This window comes from Syngnathoides biaculeatus, chromosome 5 (genome assembly GCF_019802595.1).
Source record: "Syngnathoides biaculeatus isolate LvHL_M chromosome 5, ASM1980259v1, whole genome shotgun sequence".
NCBI lineage: Eukaryota > Metazoa > Chordata > Actinopteri > Syngnathiformes > Syngnathidae > Syngnathoides > Syngnathoides biaculeatus.
In genome coordinates, this window is record NC_084644.1 from 10,774,124 (window position 1) to 10,798,330 (window position 24,207).

The 24,207-nt window shown below is 44.4% G+C and overlaps 2 protein-coding genes across 4 annotated transcripts; one reads left to right on the forward strand and one right to left on the reverse strand.

Moving 5' to 3' along the window:
• Positions 1-61: 61 nt before the first annotated feature.
• LOC133500960 (procathepsin L-like) lies at positions 62-6,425 on the forward strand. Of its 3 annotated transcripts, none has more exons than XM_061820274.1 (8): positions 62-264; positions 1,574-1,799; positions 1,877-1,999; positions 2,803-2,955; positions 3,022-3,246; positions 4,057-4,222; positions 5,295-5,397; positions 6,256-6,425. In XM_061820274.1, the coding sequence occupies exons 2-8, from the start codon at positions 1,593-1,595 to the stop codon at positions 6,353-6,355; spliced, it is 1,077 nt and encodes a 358-aa protein (XP_061676258.1). In that variant the 5' UTR covers positions 62-264; positions 1,574-1,592; the 3' UTR covers positions 6,356-6,425. The 3 variants fall into 3 exon arrangements, with proteins under 3 accessions (XP_061676258.1, XP_061676257.1, XP_061676256.1); XM_061820273.1 differs by having other exon boundaries at positions 1,574-1,611; positions 1,672-1,799; positions 2,803-3,246; XM_061820272.1 differs by having other exon boundaries at positions 2,803-3,246.
• A 6,195-nt stretch (positions 6,426-12,620) lies between these two features.
• Positions 12,621-18,930, reverse strand: onecutl (one cut domain, family member, like). The gene is made up of 2 exons (XM_061820691.1): positions 17,832-18,930; positions 12,621-12,931 (listed from the first exon to the last, which is right to left on the reverse strand). Exons 1-2 carry the CDS (start codon positions 18,832-18,834, stop codon positions 12,621-12,623), a joined length of 1,314 nt encoding a protein of 437 aa, XP_061676675.1. The 5' UTR covers positions 18,835-18,930.
• Between the last annotated feature and the right edge of the window lie 5,277 nt (positions 18,931-24,207).

The following is a 24,207-nucleotide window of genomic DNA, read 5'->3' on the forward strand; positions in this document are numbered from 1 at the left end:
ACACTGAAGAGGGGGAAAAAAACGACCGTGAGGACGTCTTGAAATTCATTTTCAAGTCCTTTACGTGCTGTGCGTTTTTCTGGATATGAGTCACGGCGTTTTTTTTTTTTGTTTGTTTGTTTGTTTTTTTGAATTGTTATTTATGATTTATTAAATTTGTAGCTGAATAAAAAAAAAGTTGGACGAAGAGGAACGTGAGCGGCACTTTCTTCATCATCCTCTTCATCAATCAGGGAAACTTCACTTCTGAGATGTTTTGTGCAGGCGAGTTTCATCAACTTTCCCATATCAGTTATTAGTATCTGTATTATGCAATTATAATTGTCACAGTACTACATAGAGTTATGTACTGCAGTACAGTAATGACCATTCAACTTTGTGTTGTCATTTTGATTAATCTTGTATTATTCTTCAGACTGCATGTGAAGTGCAGCAATATTCATATTTTTAAAAACTAACAAGTCGCAACGTTATGAGCAAAATTTAAAGTTTTGTTATGGCTTTTTCATGTATTTTTTTTTCTTTTTTACATCATTGCTTGAAGTGCTACGTGCAGGAAGTGAAGCAAGTTGGGCTTCATTTCGTCATCGGGTTGACAGTTAACTGCCACTTGCATGCAACTAATGCACATTTCCTAATTAATGAATTTTTTTCATTTTTTACCCCTGTTAAATCTGTCGAATTTCTGAGTTATATTTTCATTCAGGTTTGGTCAAAACTTCACAAAGTTTGGTACACAGTAAGGAGATGCAATAGAATATATCCATCGATTTTCTGAGCCACTTATCCTCACAAGGAGTGCTGGAGCCTATTTCAGCTGTCAACGGGCAGGAGGCGGGGTACGCCCTACACTGGTTGCCAGCCAATCGCAGGGCACATGGAGATAAAGAGTCACACTTACAATCACACCTAGGGGCAATTTAGAGTGTCCAATTAATGTTGCATGTTTTTGGGATGTGGGAGGAAACCGGAGTGCCCGGAGAAAACCCACGCAGGCACGGGGAGAACATGGAAACTCTACACAGGCAGGTCCGGGATTGAACCAGGGACCTGAGAACTGTGAGGTCAACGCTTTACCAGCCGAACCACTGTGCTGTCTCAATAGGATATATGTCATGTCATTATCCAAGCGGCTTACCCTCACAAGGGTCGTGGCTGGGTCTTTCACCATCTCAATGACCCCAAGCACACAACCAGGAAAACCAAGGTTCTGGCGTGGCCTAGCCAGTCTCCAGACCTAAACCCAATAGAAAATCTTTGGAGGAAACCGAAACTCCGTGTTTCTGAGTGACAGCCCAAAAACCTGTCTGATCTAGAGAAGGTCTGCGCGGAGGAGTGGGCCAAAATCCCTCCTGCAGTGTGTGCAAACCTGGTGAACAACTCCAGGAAACATTTGACCTCTGCAATTGCAAACAAAGGCTACTGTACCAAATATTAACATTGGTTTTCTCAGGTGTTCAAATACTTATCTGCAGGTGTATCACACAAATAAATCATTAAAAAAATCCTACATTGTGATTTCTGGATTTTTCTTTTTAGATGATTTCTCTCTCTCTCTTGTCACTCTCCATAGGCGTGGCCATCTTGTAAAGATGAAAGTCATCCCAAAAGGTTCACAAAAATTTTTCAAATTAGATATTGCTAGCTGCAAGTCTCATATCATGTCAGCAGGCTTGACGCTACTGAGCTCGCTCATCATGGCGCTGCATGCGGAGGTCGCGGCGGCCATGTTGGACATCAATCCGAACGAGCACTGGACGCTGTGGAAGAAAACGCACGGGAAGCGTTACGGTAGTCAGGTTAGAAGTGGTTTTGGGTGTGTGTCTGTGTGAGACCATCGCGTGTCTTGACCCAAGTGATGTGACGTCTTCTCCAGCCCGAAGAGCTTCATCGCCGAGGATTGTGGGAAAAGAACCTGGCGATGATCACGCGGCACAACCTGGAAGCCTCCATGGGCCTCCACAGCTACCAGCTCAGCATGAACGTCCTCGGAGATCTGGTGGGACTCGAGCGGATTGGACCGTCCTGACGCGTTCCGTTTTCTGGAATTTCCGCTTCACGTCTGTGTTGCATGGAGTCGAAGGAATGGGGGAGTGTACACTAGTTTCCAGGTGACTCCATGCAACAAGGATGTGAAGTACTTTTCAGAAACAGAGCTTATACAAGTACCGTAATTCTGGCCTACAGAGCGCACCTGGTTATAAGCCTCACCCAGTCGATTTGTAAAGGAAATACCATTTGGTACTTACATAGGCCGCAGACGTTTAAAAGCAAGTGCCCACATTGAAACACGAGATTTTTACAAAGAAAGACGGTACACAGAGAGTTTAACACTAGTGCCGCTGCGCTAACGCTAGCGCCGCGCTAATGCTGACGCTAGCACCGTGCTAACACTAATGTTAGTGCCGCACTAACCGAGCCGGTTCAAGAAACAAAAAACATCCTGGTAAAAATCACCGAGACACGGCAGTAACACGCTAGCGTAGCGCTAACATGGCCGGACCGGTAAAAGCCACTTTCTTGGCACATACTGTATATTCCAACCGGTCTCACTCTTACCTTTTCCGCTCGAGTTCCCACCTTGCAGCCGTTAGAAAAAAAATGCACAAATTAGCCGCGTCACAGCATAAACCGCAGGGTTGATAGCGCGTGAATAAAAGTCGCTGCTTATTGGCCGGAAATTACGCTAAGTACTTACAACGTAAGAACTGAGCTTTTGTCAGAATTCGCAGGAGGATTCTGATCTTTACTCACTGCTGTAATTCTGAAGTGTTTTATGTATCTTTTCTGTGTGCCCTGAAGACGCCGGAAGAGATTCGTCAGTCTTTCGCCACCTTGACTCCTCCTAGCGACTTCCACCAGCTGTCTTCTAATTGGTCGCCGAGCCAGACGGACGACCCCCCGACCTCCGTAGACTGGAGGGACCGAGGCTGCGTCACAAGCGTCAAGATGCAGGTGAAAAGACCAGACGGGGAAAAATCGTTCAAAAGTTGGAGAAAAGTTCCGAGTGGCTGTGTCCAGGGTTCGTGCGGTTCTTGCTGGGCCTTCAGCGCGGCGGGGGCTCTGGAGGGCCAGCTGGCCAGGACCTCGGGCCGCCTGGTGGACCTCAGCCCCCAGAACCTCATGGACTGCTCGGGCAAGTACGGCAACCGCGGCTGCTTCGGCGGCTTCATCAGCGGCGCCTTCCGTTATGTCATCGACAACGGCGGCATCGACTCGGAAGAGTTCTACCCGTATGTGGGTCGGGTAGGTACAGTCAACTGCGGAGTAAAAAAATAAAGAGTAGCGCGGAATACGTTCCGGACACATTTGGGATCGCAGAAAAGAGAGACTAAAACATTGCATATTGAAACAGCAAAATGCTCAACCACATTACAAACGTCGACTAGCTTAATGCTAACATATAGTGAATAACACCATAGATGAGCTAACAGAAAGTAGCTTAGCTACATAACATTGGTAATTATAAATCTTCAAGAACAAAATTTTAAAAATGGAGCTGCTGCTTTTTTTTTGGGGGGGGGGGGTAGAATTACAGTACCTAGAACGTTATTTTGATAACACAGTAACAGTTTTCAGGAGTTAATAATTAACAACATTATTTATAAGGTCATTTAAATCACTTTTATTTTATTTCCCCCTTTTTATGAATTACAATCCATTAAAATAAAGTTTAATTGAGGTTGAATTACTATCCTATGAAAATAAACATTGTTATGTCAGATAAAACAACATTAACGTAGTTCAACTTTTGTTATTCTATTAAATATTTATTTAATAATTACAAGATAATGAACTGTGAAGAATACAATTTCAAAATGAACAAGATTTATTATGTCACAGATAAAATAAATTAACATAAAATACCAAATTGGTTAAAATAAAATACAAAAATATATTACAAATTTTGTACCAAAAAAAAAGTAGCTTTGATTTGTTGCTTGGAGCTTTTTCGTGAGGAAATTTGCTCGGGGAGTCTGAAAAGTTGCCGAATCAAGCAAGAAAATAAATCATAAATGTTTTCTTTCTTTCTTTCTTTCTTTCTTTCTTTCGCAGTCCGGGCAGTGTCGCTACAGCGCCGCCCACCGAGCGGCCAACTGCTCGGGTTTCACGGTCCTGCCGAGGGGCGACGAGGGCGCTCTGAAGCGAGCGGTCGCCGCCGTCGGACCCGTGTCGGTCGCCGTCGACGCGTCCAGGCCCACCTTTGCCTTCTACAGTAGTGGTGCGTTCGCTGTCCTCCGTTTATTTACAAGCCCTTTCCGCTCACCTCAACTTCGGTGCAATTTCTTTCACCAGATAAACAAAATTCCTGTTCAAGATCAACATTTGGCTTATTCATAAGTTATGACTCGTTTATTATAAGAAGTGCCATGACTAGGAATAGAAAGTCAAGTATTTTTGACAGGTGATGACATCATTGAATGTTGTGAAGTATTGATGGAAGATTATGGGATGAGAAGGAAATTATCATATGTATCATAGAAAGTAAAGACTATTGATAAATGGTAATTGCTATTAATTATTATTAATACAAGGACATCTCAAGTCAGGACTATTAATACAAGGTAGTATAATTAATAAAAAAATAAGGATCACATGGGAAAGTATTTTAATAGGTAAATACTATCAATACCAGGTTATGAGTATGAATGGAAAATTGTGACTTAAATAGTAAATAGAAATAAATGTAATATATCAAGTAAATATATGAATGAATTAGTAAGTACAAATAAATAATGAAGATAAACATTATAGATCAATATAAATAAATGTAACATATTTTTGGAAAAAGTTCATGACTTAAAAGAAATTGAATATCTTTAATAAAGACTATTAATAGAAAGTTATGATTCAGTAGATGATTATGAGTGTCAATTATCCTAACTTGTATAAATAGAAAGTAAAAAAAAAATATATATATATATATATATATAAATATATATATACATATTTTGAGGGGACAATGTGACTAGTAATTGATAATAAAATGCTATAACTAGAACATTTAGCAGTTCAAAGAAAGTTATGATTATTCACTATTATATGAGAAGACTATCAATGCGACTTTTAAGTGTATTAACAGAAGGACGTGAACATGCATTACTACAATGTAATGACTATTTATACATTTAAAGTTACGACTATATGTTGTGTAAAATCCTGTATAATAATACAAGTGGTCGACGATATTTTACTACCACATATTCATAAAAATGACAAGGCAATGTATGTCCGGACAATTAATGGAAAAACACGACTATTTTTATGACTCGAGGTTTTTGGTTTCTTTCCAGGCGTGTACGACGACGCGTCCTGCTCTCGCAAAGTCAACCACGCCGTTTTAGCCGTCGGCTACGGAGCGCTGCGTGGAAAACCGTACTGGCTCGTCAAGAACAGGTGGGGCAGTAAACCGGCCTACATCGCCGGGGGGGGGATTCCAGACTCGCACCAAAGCCGTGATATAGAATTGCCCTACAGAAATAAACGTGTGTATATATATATATGAAATCTTTTGAAATCCATCCATCCATTTTCTTAGCCGCTTATCCTCATAAGGGTCGCGGGAGTGCTGGAGATTATCCCAGCTGTCAACGGGCAGGAGGCGGGGTACACCCTGAACTGGTTGCCAGAAAATCGCAGGGTACATCGACACAGACGACATTCGCTCTCACCATCAGACCTAGGGGCAATTTAGAGTCTCCAGTTAATCAGTATTTTATCTCCACTAATTATTAGGGGGGGGGCACAGTGGATCAGCTGGAAAGCGTTGGCTTCACAGTTCTGGGGTCCCGGGGTCAATCCCACCCATCCCTGAGTGGACTTCGCATGTTCTCACTGTCCCTGCTTGAGTTTTCTCCGGGGACTCCGGTTTCCTCCCACGTCCCAAAAACATGTGACATTAATTGGACACTTAAATTGGCCCTAGGTGTGAATGTAAGTGTGGCTGTTTGGCTGCGATGTGCCCTGCGATTGGCTGGCGACCAGTTGAGGGTGTACACCCGCCTCCTGCCCATTGACAGCTGGGATTGGCTCCAGGATTCCCCGTGACCCTTGTGAGGTTAAGTGGTGAAGAAAATGGATAGATGGATAATTATTCGACTTGACAGGAATACAGTGGTAACTTAACTGTCCCAACAAATACAAAATGAGAACACTTGCAAGCAGGGTTACAGCGCTCCCCGGTGGTCAAATGTGGTAATGAGCGTCTCTCTCTCTCTCTCTCTCTCTCTCTCTCTCTCTCTCTCTCGCCCCTAGCTGGGGCTTTTCGTACGGAGACGGCGGCTACATCCGGATGGCTCGCAACAAAACCAACCAGTGCGGCATCGCCACGTTCGCCAGCTATCCTGTCATGTAGATCCCAGAATCCCTCACGCCACGATGATCAAAATGGATTCATTTTTGCAAACTGTGAAATATAAACTCTGGTCCTGTCCACACACGCCGCTTCATTTCCAAATGATTATTAAGGCACTAAAAACAAACAAACAAAAAAACAAGAACCTTTCGTCATATGGCAGATGAGGGGCACGTCCGCATTTTGAGTTCGCGTAGTACCACATTGTGCCACAACATGCCAGGAAGCACCTGGGAGAAACGTTGTATGCTCTGTTTACATGGGCTGCTACTCCATTAGTTTTAAGGCAGCAGGCATTTTGGAGGTTTATAATTATCAGAACGTGTATGCTCATTTCTGTTAGCCCATTTACAGCATTTAGCATTATGTTATTATGAAGCCTGGTTGACCATTTTGGTATTTAACCATCCATCCATTTTCTTGTCCGCTTATCCTCACAAGGGTCGCAGGGAGTGCTGGAGCCTATCCCAGCTGTCAATGGGCAGGAAGCGGAGTACATCTTGAACTGGTTGCCAGCCAATCGCAGGGCACATTGAGACAGACAGTCGCAGTCACAATCACAATTACACCTAGGGTCAATTTAGTGTGTCTGATTAACGTTGCATGTTTTTGGGATGTGGGAGGAAACTGGAGTGCCCGGAGAAAACGCACACAGGCACGGGGAGAACACCCAAACTCCACACAGGCAGGGCCGGGATCGAACTCGGGACCTCAGAACTGTGAGACCAACGCTTTACCAGCTGATCCACCATGCCGCCGGTTTTTAACTATACAATCTTTAATTCTATTTTTGCCACGTTAGCATACAATTCTGCTACGGGTGTTGAAGTAGCTATTGCTAGCTCTTTAATGAGCTTAGCATCGATGCTAATTGGAATTTGCCTGTCCATGTTGGCTAAATTAAGCTAGCTAGCTTAAGTTGTTTACTGGTTAAGCTCGCTAGTTTTGCTCTGGCAATTCCGCGATGATGTCAACTGTCAACTTTAGCGCAGATTTCCACCTGGATGCTTATTTCCTGTTTTTTTTTTTGTTTTGTTTTTTTTTCAGCAAGAATTTCCGAGACGGAGACTGCGTTGGGTTACAAACAAGTGTTTTTATTTTTTTCTACTTTTTTAGTGCAACATCACGACAAACAAGTTTCACATGAGGTATTCAAAGGGATTCTCTTGAGTTGCTGATAGAAAAGAAAGAAAGAAAAAAATCCCGCCACGTTCGTCCGACTCGGGCTCGGTGCCCAGGAAACGCGCTCAGTCAGATATTCGCCTTCCCTGCGGTGCCGTTCCCCGTTAAAGCTTTTCCTTTTGGACCGGGAACGAGGGAGCGGGGCTGGCTTCTTCTTACAAACGTGGAAAAATAGCTTGTGTCTCCTACTTTGATTCTCGGATGACCTTCTGGGGAATTTTTTTGGGGGGTGGGGTGGGGGGACAAGGAACAGGCAACGTTGATTACAGCAAGAACCTCCTTGCTTGGATTGTCACCTCCTTCTTTCTTTATTTTTGGTCTTGACTGGGAATTTATTTACACACAAAACACAAATGGAAGGGACGGAAGCTTCGGCTGGACGCGGGCCCACTGAGGGCACGATTAGAGATTGATTCCAGCTTTTTTTTTTTTTTTTTTTTTTGGGTGGGGGCGGGGGGAATTGGGACATAAAAGCACGGACAAGAAGAAGATGAGACGGACAGACGGACACCCTGACAGCATGGAATTCTTTGGTTACGGAATATCTTCTCACACAAGTTGAGGTAGATGGTCGAGTCTTCGCGGACACAAAAAGGGAAGTCGGGGATTTGGTTGCGTTTCGGTGCGGGACGGTCGAAAGAGTCCAGGCCTCGGTTCCGCGTGAACACAAAGACAGCGTGTTCGGTACTGGAGATTGCAGTTTCGAGCGAAACCGCGTCCGAACACTGAAGAGGTGACACCGAACTGAAATTCGTACAAACCCAACGTGAGACTGAGAAATGAGCTTAATGGTTTCCAGTTGGAATGGTTTGAATCGAAATGTAAAGGAATGATCATTTCATTCAAGAATTTAGCAAACAGTTCATTAAGATGTCCTAATATAGAATTTTGGTGCAGAAATAAGAAAGGCTCTTCAGCATACCCACAACGACCGATCCTCGTGGTGCTTTATCAATCCTCTGAGTGCATCAGCAGCAGTCTTTGATCTTTGGTTATTAGACGTTTTTCCACTTTCCCCCTGAAAGAGTTTTTTAGTCGTCTCCTCCGGCCGCCAGGTGGTGCCAGGGGAGGGGCGTGGGGGGGAGGGGGAGCTAAATTGTGCGCCGAGCAGCACAACTGGATTGAACGCCTTACCTCCAAGACCCCACCCGACCTCAGAGCATTCTTACAATTGTTTCACATTAAACTTTAAACACGCCCCCCTCCCACAGTCATCATCCTCTCTGATCCCACCCCCTCCCTCCCTCCCTCCCTCCCTCTCCAAAGCCCGCCGGTGTGTCCGAGAACGAACACCCCAGCAAATACCCGCGGAGGACTCCTTTGAAGTCTACTCGGAAAGTCAATGACCCCCCCAGTCCCACCCCTATCTGTCAAGTCCACATCGTGAAGGTCCAGCGTTCCGCAGGGACATGTGAGCAAACTGGAAAACAGATGCAATCTTTGGTATTTTCGCTAAGATAAGACAACCATAGGAGGAGGAGTACAGAAAGCCTTTTGAACCTTTGTTCATTCTCCTTGATATCCACGTTAAGGTCCTAGTATGCTACTACTATGCTCTTTTTTGTCACTAGAAAGACAATTCAGAGCAATAGTCCAAGAACTACACCCCCTGGAAGAACACCTGGGTCTTTCTGGTTAATGTTTTAAACTACTAGAGTCACTTTTGGCCTGCTAGTATCCAATTAAACATTACTAGTAAACTATTGTGCTGCATGACATGTTCACTGCTACTTAGGCACGACTACTAACCTGTAGTATTGTGTGATGTATCGTTTTACCGTCGAGGATTACATTTATCCAATAGCTTTAATATCCAGCTTCAGGTCCCTGTACTAGTATCCTCTTTACCAGTGTGGACAAAGAGCATACTAGCACCTTAAGCGGGAAATCAAGGCTATTGAATCAATGCTCCAACAGTTTTCCAGTAATCGTAGCAACACATGTTTAGTATTCTATTAAGTGTGTGTCACTAGTGAAGCAAAGTATGCACTAGTAATACTACAAGTGAAGCACAGTATGCTAAGTTTTAGAATGCTATGTCACTAGTAGCACACTATTTACTAGCTCACATTGACAATTGCGATCTACTTACAATACTAGTGACATGACCAAATTCTAATAGTTAACCTCGAGCACCCTGGTAGTAGTGCTAGTTGCACAAATGTGTCAAGTAATGCAGTTTTGCCTCACTAGTAACATGGAGTTGCTCAACTAGTGTGCGGAAATGTCATGCAGTAGTGGAAAAACATTTGGCACCATTGTTCTACTAGTGCGCCCTCGTCGTTCGACTAGGATGGTGAATTGTCTTACAATTGAAGAGCATTGTAGTACATTGACCTTAAGATAGATTGAATGTTTGGTCAAACAGCTTTCCATAGACCATCTGCTGAATCCTCCACCCCTCAAACACTTTGACATCTGGTAGAAACTCAGACCACGTCCACACATACATGGATGTTTTTTTTTTAAGGGGGGGGGGCACATTTTCTGAGCTGTGAGGTAGAAATTCTACCCAGAAAATGTTGGCTCTCAAATTAACTTTTCCAAAGATGAACTGAACTGAAACTGATTTCTTCACCTTGTCTTTCTAACAAAAGCTCGAGTTTTTAAAGACAGAAACTATGGTTAGGTGTTCATGAAAGGCCAAAAACTATCAATGTTTCTGTCAATGTAGCCTAAAGCGCTCGAGAAATTTCTGGAAACTTTTGAAACATATAATTTTTTTTTAAAAAAGGAGGAGAAAAAGTTTCCTTGGCTGCTACTGTTCTAGGACTAACAAAAATGACAGAAAAAAAAAAACCCAAACCATCCTGGAACCAGCAAGAGTACCAGGACCCTCAAAACTATTAGAATTGGAAAATGAAATGTCGAATTAAAATAAATCTTTGTACAGTGAACTTTGATATTTTTCCAAATTGACATCTTTGCAGATTTTGTTGGGGGGGGATCTATCATCTTTTATTCGATTAAAAATTCACCTATTCTCATAAAAGTATTGCTTTAGACCATCTGGTGGAATATTGCTGGAAGCAATTATGTCGGGATAAATTGAGGAGTTTCAGTTCGACAAAAGTAGAGCTTAGCCACCCTCATGTGGGATCTATACAAAAAGAATAAACCTTTGTACGGAGGGTGTCGCTTACTTTCAAATAGCAGGGAGTCACTGTACATGTAAAAACAACATTTGTTAGCTTTTAAGCAAAATTTCTTTGATCTTGGATCGTCTTCAGCTTGGTTTTCGAAAAGCTCCAAAACCAAAGCTCGGTGGTGGAAATACCCCCAACAAAATTTTCCCATGTTCGAGTGGACATGACCTAAGCTAAATTCTCAACAAACGGAGAGGAGACAGAGCGTCCCTGGTAGAAACAGGAACAAGAACCAAAGATGCAATAAAACCACCCTGGAAACAGGAACTTCAAAAAAGATGACACATTTTGAAAGATCTTTCGAGGCCCTCGAGGGACCCTTTTGGAACTGAGACTGTGGTAGGCGGGAGGATGCGGATGAGGTTTTGGACAAAGACAAGCGAGGAACACGAGTGAGGGTCGGTAGGGGCATCGCTGGAGAGCGGGGGCAGATCACAAGCATGCAGGACCCCCGGGGGACATGAGCATTTGACCTTGAAGACTCACGTCAAAGGTGGAGTCCCAAGTCAGAGACGGGCCGCCACCACCACCTCGTCACCGCTATATTATTGTCATCATCAATATTATCAATATTAATTATTCATATCACGACATTCAAAGAAGCTTTGGCCTATAAGAGCTGAGCACACACACAAAGAAAACGGGGGCGAGGCCATAAAGATACTGTACGTACATCACAGGAGGGGAGGGGGTCAGGAGTCGTGGAGAGGGATCTAGGACTCAAGGGTTCGGCGGTTCAGGGGTTCAATCCGTACATTCAGGGAGGCAAAGTTCATCTTTGGTATCACGATGGGATTCTACAGCTAAAATTGCCCATCAGATAAAAATACAGGACATTATAAATAAACACGTACATCGTATAGTTGGCGTCAATAAATAAGCAAATAAATAAAATGAGGGAGGGGGGAAAAAATAAATAGACAAAGATAAATAGAGTGGACGGCGTCAGGTGGCGGAAAGCCGCTTCCTTCGCAGACCCAAACCGCCGGCGTGTGCTTAACATCTGTACAAAAACACGTTGGAAAGAATCACATTCCTTCAGTGTAAAAAATAAATCAAAATCCGTGTGGAAAACAAACAAAAGTTTCAGGTGGTGCCTGACACCCCCTTGACGCCCAGCACGCACCCGCCGCCAACCTCCTCGAAGCTCTTGGATGATCTTCACTTCCTGTTGGAGCTAAAATGGATGCATTCTGTCCCGGCCTTTTTGATTCAGTCAAGGCCGAGGAATAGGTGTGGGGGTGTTTGGTGGGGGGGGGGCTCCTGTTACAGGGAATGATTGACAGCTGCGAGTCGGATCAGAGATGCTACCGAGGCCTCCAGATGATTCCAGGCTTGCAAGTCTTTGGGAGCCATCACCATGGAAACGCATGCTTTCAAAAATAAAACCAAAAATAAAAACAAAAAAAAAAAAACTCTCGCCTTCCTCATTCGCCGTGATTCTCGAGGAAAAACAGGAGATTGTAAACTAAATGCGGCGGATCGGTGGGAGTCCGATTCGGGAAACATCGCGTGAAAGACGCTCAGCACATGTGAGCAAACGGCAGCCCCTGATTGGTCAGGAGCAGGCGAGGACGTGGAGGCGCACCAAAAGTATGCTTGCTCCTGATTGGTGGAACCTCCCGCCGCTACTCTCTAATCTAGCTCGAAGCAAACAAGATGGTGTCTTGAAAAGGACTGTACAGTGGCGCCTTGACTTACAAGTTGAATTCGTGGGTAACTCATGGGTACTCGTCGGTCAAAGTGCCACTGTACGAGCGGGACCGCCCGCCCCGTGGTCGTACAACCGGGGCGCCCCCCCCCCCACACACACACACACTTTGGTTTGAAATCATGGCTCACGGCTGCTTCCGTGCCTCCATGAGGACATTCTACACCGGCCGGTCTCTGCTCAGACTCGGCTCCGTGTCCCCCCCCCCCCCCCCTCGCCGCCGCCCTCACGCCGTGCTGCAGGACACCGCTGAGGATGAGGCGCTGGAGCCCGAAGACCCGGTAGAGGACGGGCGGCCCTCGTCGCTCCACTTGTTGAGGTTGCGGCGGCGTGCGTTCATGAAGAAGTTGCTGACGGTCGAGAGCTCCAAGCCCAACTGCTGCGAGATGGTCACCTGCAGGTCCTTGGTGGGCCGGTGGTTCTCCCGGAAGATGGCCAACAACGTGCGACGTTGGAGATCGGTGAACACCAGGCGGGTGCGCTTGGGCCCCTGGTTCCGCTCCAGCTTACTCTGCTCCTGCTCCTTCCTTTTGCAGGCTGCGGGGTGGAAGGCGGGTGGGGGCGGGGTAACACAAAGGCGAGACAAATTAAAACAAAAGGTGCAGTCAGCTAACGAGGACAAATGGATTAAGTGCAGGAAAAGTGGATTTGTCCAAAGGTGAAAGCGCTGAGCTCGGCAAAACAGACGCCTTGAAAGAAACGAATCAGCAACTTGCGTCGGTGAAGGCATCGCCTTGCACTTCTGGCGGCTTCGACAAGATTCTGACCGTCATGCGGGTGCCTTCACTGGCGCGTTAAGTGATCGGAAAATTCCACTCCAGTAACAACTTCACAGCATTAATATATTAAATAATACATTCGCTGCAATAACAAATTCCCAGCATTAAAGGTGCCATATTTTGGCGGTGAGTCTCGAACTGAAAAACGCCTCTCTGACATTTACTTCTGTTTGACCCACTTTTATATCTGCTTTGTCCATATTTGGCTAAGACCACCCCTTTTTTCTGATCGGTTGTCTCTGTGTAGAAGACCCACTTGTGAAACCTCATGTGTTTGTTATGTTGACAGCGCTAGCTCATGACGAGAGTTGGAAGGCAGAGAGCTTCGTTAGTGACATAGATAAGCTCGAGAAATTCAAATAACCTGATTTCAAGCCTCTCCGTAGAAAAACTTCTGGGACTCAGGAATGCGTTGACGATTTTTACTCATTGTTCATGTTTACTGAGGGACCATTGAGATCATATAACTCCCGAATACTAGAAAAAGTTGGTTTGGTAAAATATCCATCCATCCATCCATCCATTTTCTTAGCCACTTATCCTCACACGGGTCGCGGGGAGTGCTGGAGCCTATCCCAGCTGTCATTGGGCAGGAGGCGGGGTACACCCTGAACTGGTTGCCAGCCGATCGCAGGGCACATAGAGAAACTGCCACACTCACAATCACACCTATGGACAATTTAGAGTGTTCAATTAATGTTGCATGTTTTTGGGATGTGGGAGGAAACCGGAGTGCCCAGAGAAACCCCACGCAGACACGGGGAGAACATGCAAACTCCACAAAGGCGGGCCCGGGATCGAACTGTGAGGCCAACGCTTTTGGTAAACTATCTGATGTTTCATATTTTCAATGTGGTAATATAGTAATTACACAGTCACTGTAATTAAAGGTTTTTCCAGCTGCAATTAGCAAATATTACAATCAAATGTTTAACTTATCCCATTGATTAATCGGCTGTAATATTAATTGATCATTTTTAACATAATAAAGTGCATGTATTATGCGGGTTTTATTTTTGTCCTCTTAGGGTCACCATCCACACGTTGTACACTGTAGCATTTTGGAACGTTGAATGTGTGTGGCTTTAGAAGTCATAGCCTGGTCTTGTGATTGTTGTGGGCATCAGCGAATCAGACTTAACTGTCATGTTCACTCAACACATGCGCTGGAATAATATCCACTATATTAACATGTTATACATTCACGACAATAATGCGCTCGCTACACTAAGTGCATACCTACTGCATGAGCATGTTCATTACTAATTCACGACAAATACACATCCATTACACGTTCGATGCAGAAAAAAGTGATTTGCAATAATTGCACAATAACAACGCAGTAATAACACAGTAATTAACACACTACACTAACCCGTTTGCAACATGAACATTTTCTGATCTGGCATTGGCTATTCTAACACATTCATTGCATCCACTACAATAACGCAGTTATCCGCATTCACTTCAATAACATTTTTTCATCCGAGTGCTTCCTTGTTTGAATCAATGAAATAAATATTGCAACTGTACTGTCCAAAAAAAAAAAAAAAATGTTCATCCATGTCTTGGTGACGAACAAGTGAAAAGATTTGAGGAATGTCATCGCACGAGATATCAGCTCGGTGTGACCTTCAAGCACACGCGGCACACAAGCGCTACATTAAATAGATGAAACACCCCGAATTGATCCGCTCCCGTTTCGTCATCCCCAAACGTCTCATTCCGGGTTTCTCGATCGTTAGCCGGGAAACGAGCGTGACCTCGGCGCTGCTTCCTTCTCCATCTTCCTCCCTCGCCTTCGTCTTTTCTCCCTCCCCGGCGACGCTGCAACAACCTTCGGACATTTTAAAGCTCGTCCCGACGTCGAGACTATCCGACGCGCGGTTTGACGATGAACAACAATCGTTGACGCACTTCTCGTTTACGTTATCAATAATAATACTACGGGGGCTGGGGGTGGGGCTGTTTAATTTCTCCATCCAGTAGTGACGTGTCGTAATATTCTGACACAATAGCGGCAATTTGTGGTCCGTGATGGGGCCGCGTACGGGCCCGCTTCCTCCCTGGCCGACCATGGGTGACCGCGGTGGCTGCGGCCATCGAGTAAAAGCTTGCGAGCGCTCTGATGGCGCGTAAGAGACTCACAATCGGCGAGCTATAAATCAAGGGTGGCGGGACGACATAAATACACCCCCCCCTCCCCTCCCCCGGCCAGTTATGATGGTGGGAACCGCCGCTAATCGTGATGTACGCTGCATCTCGTGTTCCTCAAACATGATGGAAAACCCTTTCGCTCCCCCCTCCCCTACCTCTTACACCGCCGATCCCTTCCCCCACATTAGGGTGGAAAAGGCCTCACCCCCCCCCCCACAGGTGCCCCCCCCCCTCCCCATCTCCCCAACTGCTTTGTGGGCCAGTGGCTGATAGAAATTATTGATTAAATGTGAGCAGCTCAGACTCATCCAGGCTGGTTAACTCTTGCATGGCCACACAGAAAAGAAAATGCTGAATAAAAGAAACATTCATGCCTACGCTGCAAGTAAGAATACGCTCTATATACTTTTACCATTTTTTTTTACACACAAATATCAGTACTTCTACTCAAGTACAGAATATGAGTACTTTTGCCTACTCTGAAAACATTTAAGATGGTGAGGTGGTTGCAAGTGTTGCCAAATGGAGGATCCATCCATCCATCCATCCATCTACATTCATAGCCGCTTATCCTCACAAGCGTCGCAGGAGTGCTGGAGCAAGAGGCAGGGGGCGGGGTACACCCTGAACTGGTTGCCAGATAATCGCAGGGCACATGCAGACAGACAACAGCCGCGCTCACAATCACACCATGGGGCAATTTAGAGTGTCCAATTAATGTCGGATGTTTTCGGGATGAGGGAGAAAATGCAAACTCCACACAGGGAGGACCGGGATTGGACCCAGGTCCTCAGAACTGTGAGGGCAACGCTCTAACCAGTTGCGCCACTGTGCTGCCTCAATATACACTAGTTTTTTTTTTTTTTTATTAAAAAACTGCAGAGTTTCCATTCTGTTTTTGTATAATATTGAGTAACAGTTACATTTGTTTAGATTTTTTTTTATTTATCACACTTTTTCACTTAAATTTCTTACATTGAAATAATATAAAAGTCTTAAATCGTGTCATATTCAAATGTATTTACAATTCTAAATGACAAAAGATGAGTTTTCAATTAACACGAATTTAAAATTTAATTTAATTTAAAAGTTGAGTATCATATACCATTGAAAAAAATTCATTTTCTAATAAAAATAATGTTTCATTTAACTTTTTAACTTTTTTATGCAAAAAGTTTGTCTGAATTTTAAATACATTACATATAAAACCATCACATTTATTTATTATTTGAATTTGAATTAAAGTGAGGTGATTAATTTATTGTTTTTTTATTTATATCTTAGTTTAAATTTAAATAAAAACTATGGTGTCTTGTAGACTAAAAATAAAATTTTAAATGTGGCAATTTTTGCTAGACTTTTTGACATTTTTTGTAAATAATTTGTGCTATTTTGTTAACATTCAAGTCGAACTGAAATTTGAAATCCAAAAACAATGTCATGTGTTTTCTTTCAAGTGTTTTTGCATTTTTATACTGAATTGTAATTTACATAAGTGCTCAGTCTTTCAACAATTTTCTCATAATATTTTGCCAAGTTTACTTTTTTTTGACTAGAATATGCTGCAAACCCCTCCAAAAAAAGCAGGCCCAGCGGCCATATGCGGCCCCCCGGGCCAGAGTTTGGACACCTCGACTTAGCACGTTTTCTTTTCCACGATCCTCCACTTGGAGAGGGCGTCCTGACGGTCTCCTCCAAACACTCGAGGGCGCCGTCCCGTGTATAATTTGGTCACGGATAAATCCCGGGATCACCGGTGAGACGTGTTTGGACAAACGTCTGGCCAGATAAACGCTTATTTGACAAAACAACGTTGGCGAGGAGCGAGAAGAGAGAGAAGCGAGGAGCGAGGACGCGTTCCTCGGAATGCTAATTTCCGTCTGGAAATGGCGGCCGAGGCTAGCCGCTCGTTCCCATGGAAATCAATACGCCCGTGTAATTAAACAAAAGCGGGGTCGGCCAGGAGGGGGAAAAAAACAACCGTCCCACCCGGACCCCCCAGCCATTCCTACCCTTCAGGAAAAAGGCTGGGGTACAATCAGTGTATCGTTTTTTTTTTTTTTTTTTTTTGGAGGGGGGGGTTGTATTTTGTTGCTGTTGTTTTTTTTTTTTTTTTTTGCGTCTTTGCAGTCTCAAAGCAAACGCACACACACATTCACTGATGCGCATGCGCACACAAACACACAAAATGCGCAGTAGTAATATTTTTGTTGTCCTGTCGTCTTTTTACAGTTTTTTTCTAGTATTGTGTTGGTCTTATTGTATTTTAGTATCGCTAGTACACACACATATACACGCACGTACTAGTCGCACTTTGCTTGAAAGGTCAAACGTTCTTGTGGGGAAAGAAAGAATGGACCAAAGAGGTTCTAACAAGACCCACGAGGAAAAACTTCGTATGGGGAAAATATTTTAGATATTAGATATTCTCATTAATCTACGAGGAATACCGTTTCATGTCTTTGTGTGTGTGTGTGGTGTGTGTGTGCAGGTGGTCTCACCCTCCAGCCGGAGCGAGGCCATCCTCTGGAACTCGGGCTCCTGCAGCCACCGCGACATCCTCTTGAAGGTCTCCCGTCCGGACTTGAGCTTGGCCCAGGGTTTGGGGTTCCTCAGGAGGTCGGACAGGGTCCCCTGCGAGCGACACAGGACGCGCTCGGCGAAGATGGCCTGCGGGATGCTGTACCTCTTCAACTCGGTGATGATCCGCTGAGCCACGTCACGGGTGTTGATCTCCTCGCCGCCGCCGCCCCCGCCTGGGGATCCGCCCCCTGGGGCACCGTCCCCTTGGGAGGACGAGAGGGAATGCAGGTGGTCCACGATCTTGGCGGCCTGCTGGCCGGGGTGGTGGTGGTGCGCCTGGTAGTGCTGGCTGTAGATGTGAGGGTGTTGGCCCGCCCCTTCCATTTTGTTCAGCTGGTGCCCCATGGACATGTCGCCGGCGCCCAATCCCGGGGGCGACATCTCTCGGGCGAAGTCCGACGTCCTGCAGAACAGACTCCCGCCGTGGACGTCGTAGCCGCCGTGGAGCATCTGTCCGCTCCCGCCTCCGCCGCCGCCGCCCCCGTTGGGGTTCCCGTAGCTGTGCATGGACCCCAGGCCGGAGGAGGGCGGCGTCAGACTCTGGGTCATGGCGAGGTCTTTGGCGTAGGGGTTGTAGAAGTTGGCGGGGAGGCCGGCTCGCTCCTCGCGCATCAGCGTGAAGCTCCCGATGACGTTGCTGACGGGGAGGCAGGGGTGGTGGTGGTGGTGGTGGTGGTGGAACTTGTCGTCGAAGGGCTGCAAGGGGGTGAGCGTGGTGTAGGTGCTGCCCGACCCGGACGGGGAGTCGCCGCTGTAGCCCAGCGCCGACATGGAGTGGTCGAAGGCGGGCGGGGGAGCCCGCGGCTCCGGATCCAGAGGGGGGCCGCCGCCCAGCGGGGGCCGGGGGAAGGCGGCCGAGAGGTCCCGAGAGTGCAGCTCGGCGTGGCCGTGCACCGACATCTCTCCCAGACTCCCGTCCATCCCGGGTGGCTTTATCGACGAGCCGGAATGTATTGATTAGCGGCTGCTAATTAATGATGTCAGCGCAGTTAAGTAGTTCCTCGCGCTCCCACGCCACCCGCCGGAGTCCCCACTTCCTTTTCCTCGTCACCTCCTTCTTCTTCTTCAAGCAGCCTGCTGTGCCTGCACAAGACAACGAGACAGTTACGTACTTCAGAAACCGGACAGCATTCCGCACAGTCCTCCATTTTCTATTCTGATTGTATCCTCATTTTGGTCTTGGGTGAGCTGGAGCCTATCGCAGGTCACTTTCGGAGAGAGAAGTGGGGTACACCCTCGATTGGATATCGGTCAACGGCAGGGCACATGGAGTCATACAAATATTCGCGTTCACGCCGATTGATAATCTGGAGTATTCGATGAATTTAATATGACTTTTGGTGAGAGAATTGAGGTAGATTCCGGACTGGTCGCCACTCAATAGCAGGGCACGTGGAGACGCAGCATTTGATATATTGATAATAAGTGATCAGTAAATAAGTCTCGGATTGGTCACCAGTCAAACGCACGGAACATAGACAATGATGTAGACTCACACTGACTGACAATTAAAGGTTAAAGGTGAGCTAGAGCCTATCCCATCTTATTTTTGGTGATACAAGTGAAGCACACCCTGCACTGGTCTCCAGTCAACGGCAGCAAACATCGACACAAACGACCATTCACACTCACATTCACACTAAAGGCCAAATGATTTCAATTAAACACAAGATGAATTTTGGCGAGAGAAGTGGGATACACACTCGACTGGTCGCCAGGGTACAAATCGAGAGACCATTTACACTCACGCACTATGAGCAATTTAGGGAGCTGGGGTCTATCCCACCTGATTTTTGGTACACGCAGGGCTGGTCGCCACTCCACCCACCACCATTCATTCAAACCTATTGATAATACCAAGTTTTCAAATAATCTATACTCCGATTATTGGTAAGAGGAGTCTGCACTGGTTACCCGGAAATTTCAGGGCAAACAAGCACTCACATTCGCACCTATCGAACAATTTCAAGTCATCTAACGTGCATGAATTTTGGGGTCCCCGAGGAGATGAGAAAAGTCCACACAGGGATTCAAACCCCGAACCTCAGAACTGCAAGGCAGACGAACGACGAACCGAAGGTGTTTCACGGCCAGCTCGCGCCGTTCGCGCATGCGCTATTTCGGGCATATTAATCAGCGGCTCCAAATAAACAAAGCAATCAAAAACGACTGGAAATGGTGCGTTCACGGTCTTTACCTTCAGCGCGCGCCCGCGGCTGCAGCCAAGCATCTCCCGCACTGAGCGACGTGCACACGCACGGTCCCAAAACCTCCGCCGAGCTTTTTCTTTTTCTTTTTTTTTTTTTTTAAATTTGGTCGTTGTTGTTCTTCTCCTCCTCCCTCCGTCACTTCACGCCGGCCCCTCCCCTCCAAATGTTGCGTTTATCCCCCCCGTTTTTCCTCGTTTTGCCTGCAATTCCCGTCCGCGTCGGCTCGTGTTCGTCTATCAGCGCTGCGGTTCTTTTTCTTTCATTATCTGCCGAGATCTTCTTCATCCTCCTCCTCCTCCTCTTCCTCCTCCTCTTCTTCTTCTTCGCTCTGCCAGCCACTTCATCGATCTCAGCACCAACTCTTTCTCCTCCTCCTCTTCCTCCACACCCTCCTCCAACCCCCCCACCCCCCTCCCGCCCCCCTACCCCACCCGGGTGCGTCACCGCGGCCTTAAAATCTGACAGATGTGCGATGAAATTCCTTCTCCAATTAACCCTTTCTCTCCAGGGTGGGGGGCGAGTGTTGCTCACGGAGGTGGAGATTCGCCCCCCCCCCCACCCTCACACACACACACTCTCCATCTCAGGTTAAATCCTTCCCTCTCATCTTCCTCTCCAAAAATCTCGGATGCAACCGTTTAAAAAATTATCCTCTTGAAATACACATCAGGACATTTCATTAGGGACAGCATCCAATGTAATCCAATGGTGGTGATGGTGGTGGAGGTGGTGGTGGGGGGGGGGTCTTTTTTGTTGTTTTTGTGTGCGTTTTCAATTTAACTCAACAGCAATGCATATCACATGTTAATAACTACATTGTGAATATCACATTTGTTCCAGCAGATATTTGTTGGGTTGTATTTTGCAAATGTGGATTGTATTCGAAGGTGTGCCTAATAAAGTGACCCATTCGGTGCATTTGAATAATTGAAAAATCAAATATTGCAATCACGCTGTTTGCTCACCGGCATCGACTAAATTGTAATTTTGGAAAGCACAAGATGGTGTACTTAATAAAGTGACCAACCTATGTATTCAAAATATCCAAGTATTTAGTTTTAGTGGCCTCCCTCTTTCAAAATTCAAATATTACACTATATTTTATGTGCGACGACGTTTGTGGCCTGTTGGCTCTGGCGAGAGCGTGTGCCTAATAAAGGGACTGCTTCACACTATGAATATGTATCATTACAATCTGTATTCATCATACCGAGAACGATTTAATACAAATTACGAACAATAGTATAGCATTAACAATTTAAAGTGTTTATTAGAGAGTTGTAATGTTTATGAACATTGTTGTTATTTGATGCATTTCTCTATGAATTTCATGAGATTGCGTACCTGATAACTTAACTGGTAACCACTATGAATATGTATTAATCTGTTATGTTATTACAAATATGTAGAATCCTAAAAGCTATAATGTTTTGTTGTTACGTTAACAGTTACATATGATACCATTTTAATATATAGTGTTTTGTTTTATTGACAGTTAAATATTAAGCAATAATTTACAAGGAATTTGTTGTCATTTTTAAAATTTTTATTATTCTCTTGAGACGCATTTTTGGGAAAATTCCACATTTTTCTTGCTGACGCGTCGTGTGCGCTTGTATACATCATTTCTCATCGTTCTAATCCTAATTAATGTCTTCACACTTGAATTTATGCGCCACCCAAATGGACGCCGCGCGTGCACAGCCGATGCGGTGCGATCGATGCGCGCGCACGAAGCTGCGTCCACGCGCTACGGGCCGAAAGGAAGACAAAAAACAAAAAAACAAAAAGAAGAAGATGCTTCTGGAAGCTCCCCGCTGGGGTTCAAAGGTCACCCAATGGCCCACCTTTTTGTTTACAGTATTTGTTTTTATGAAAAAAAATAATAATTTGAACACGATTTGCATGATTGCTATGACGAATTGCTGCAGAATGGCTATTTTTATCCATACAGTATAATGACTTGTTGATTTATCATGTCATTTTCTTGAGTAAAAATGCTAAGATCGTAATACCTAGAAGTATTTCTATGACTACTCCTTCTACTATTACTACAACACACGCGCAGGCACAGCGTGAAAACAGTTTTTTTGTCATAATACACATGAAAACAATCCAAAATGGAATTGTCCCATGATAAATTATATCGATTGTACGAATTAAAAATATTCAACCATAGGAAAATGAAGGAAAATAATAAAAATGTGTGAAAGTCATCAATAAAATCTCCAGCCAGCATTGTTGCTCAATTTAACGTCGCTTTATTTATTTAGGTTGTATTTTTTTTTAAACAATTAGATTTTTACAAGCAGAACACTCCACGATGGAAATTAAAGTTGAGCTGTTGCGTGACAAATAACAACAACAATAACAACAACAACATAGACACGACCCTTTCTCCCTTTTTAAGATCAAGTATAAATAAGCAAAATAATTACTGCAGCACCTCCATCACACGTTGTTATTGTCGTTCATTCAGACGTAAAGTAAAATATTCTTCGGGGAAACAAATCATATTAATAAATGCGTGGAACAAGAACGACGAAATGACCGAAATGTGTCCAAAATGAGAAGAAATGCTTGGAATGAAATTACAATTTCAATGAAGTTAAACATTTCCATGCAAAATATGAACGAAGATTAAAGTGGACTACAAAGATTCAGATATTTGACTCATCCGGGTCGGTGGGGTTGGGGGGCGGGGGGTGTTGTCCCGTATTCCCATTATGTTTTAACGCATCGTCTACCAATTAATAATTCAAAATTTATTCATACAGTGCTTCTTTTTGTACATCAAATGACGTTAGTGGATTAAAATGAAGTCTTCTCGCTTCTCGCCCACACATATTCCATATTTGTTATTTCAACAAAGTCAAATTGCAATGCCTTCATTAAATAAAAAAAACGAACAGTATTCCAGAATGTTTTTATGTCCCCTTCCTTTTTTATCACCCCTCCCCCCTTTTTTAAATAATGCCTTCTGCTTGACTGAGCAATCAATGATATGACACGTGCACGCGGAAGCGCACACGCGCACTAATCAATACGGGAATTAATTGGACTGGATTACACGTGAGAAAAAGAATAAAACGGCTATCCCTAATAAAAAAAGGAGGTGATTTGTGCGTGTATGTGGGAGGGAGGGGTAAATTTTTGTGGCTTCGCAGTTATTGATCAGTGAAGAAGGGAAGTTGGCCGTGATTTACATTTGTAAAATTAATAGCACAACAACAACAACAAAAAGATAGAAGATTCAGGTAAATGTATCACAGCTCGTGTTTACATTTTAACACACACTCTTCTATGATAAACACAGAAATAAATAATAAAGCACGCAGAACAAATCATTTCAATTTCAGTTTTATTTTTGTCTCAGCAAAACTCGTGCTCAAGCCATTTTGCGCGCTCACGTCACTGATCGATCAACTATGCGGCAAATATATATGTATATACGCTTCATTTCTTTTTATCCATCTGTTTTATCACACCCTACATTTTCCATAAACTCAAATTCAATCAAAAATACATTTTCCCACAATGTAAGAAATATTTTTTCATTAGGTACACGTGGACTAATAAGGTGCCAAGATGAAACTCATATTTTCACGCTCTATCGTAGCGAAAATAACTCATTTTAGAAAATAATTCTGAATTTAAAAAAAGCACATTATAGCCAGTAATAATAATCATCATAATTTTCGACATAATAGTTCTGAGTGTTCATAAAAAGTGAACGTTTAGAAAGCCCCCCCCCCCTTTTTTTTGTATGAGATCTTATTAGCTAGTGTACCTAAAGAAGTGGCCAGTGATTGGAGGCAAATGTTCGTGTGCAGCGTATCGATCCGGTCCCTCTTTGCCCTCCAAATATTTACACATAAAATGCAAAGATGCCATTCCCTTAATATGCAAATTACATTAAATTGCGTGTGCGTGTACGTGCGTCCACGCGTTGTGGATGGAATACGCTTCATTTATTTTATTGGATCTTTTTTTTTTCTTTGCAGCTCAAGATCATTAAATATGTAAGTTCAACAAAGAGTTAAAAGATTAGGCTGCTGTGTAATTGACCAACAACAACGATTTG

Excerpts from the sequence above, each read along its gene's own strand:
- onecutl (XM_061820691.1), bottom strand. The coding sequence starts at position 18,834 with ATGGACGGGAGTCTGGGAGAGATGTCGGTGCACGGCCACGCCGAGCTG. Across the intron at positions 12,932-17,831 it reads GGCCTCGCTCCGGCTGGAGG|CCTGCAAAAGGAAGGAGCAG; the intron begins GTGAGACCACCT and ends TCCACCCCGCAG.
- LOC133500960 (XM_061820272.1), top strand. The coding sequence starts at position 1,593 with ATGAAAGTCATCCCAAAAGGTTCACAAAAATTTTTCAAATTAGATATT. Across the intron at positions 3,247-4,056 it reads TCTACCCGTATGTGGGTCGG|TCCGGGCAGTGTCGCTACAG; the intron begins GTAGGTACAGTC and ends TTTCTTTCGCAG. Across the intron at positions 4,223-5,294 it reads CTTTGCCTTCTACAGTAGTG|GCGTGTACGACGACGCGTCC; the intron begins GTGCGTTCGCTG and ends GTTTCTTTCCAG.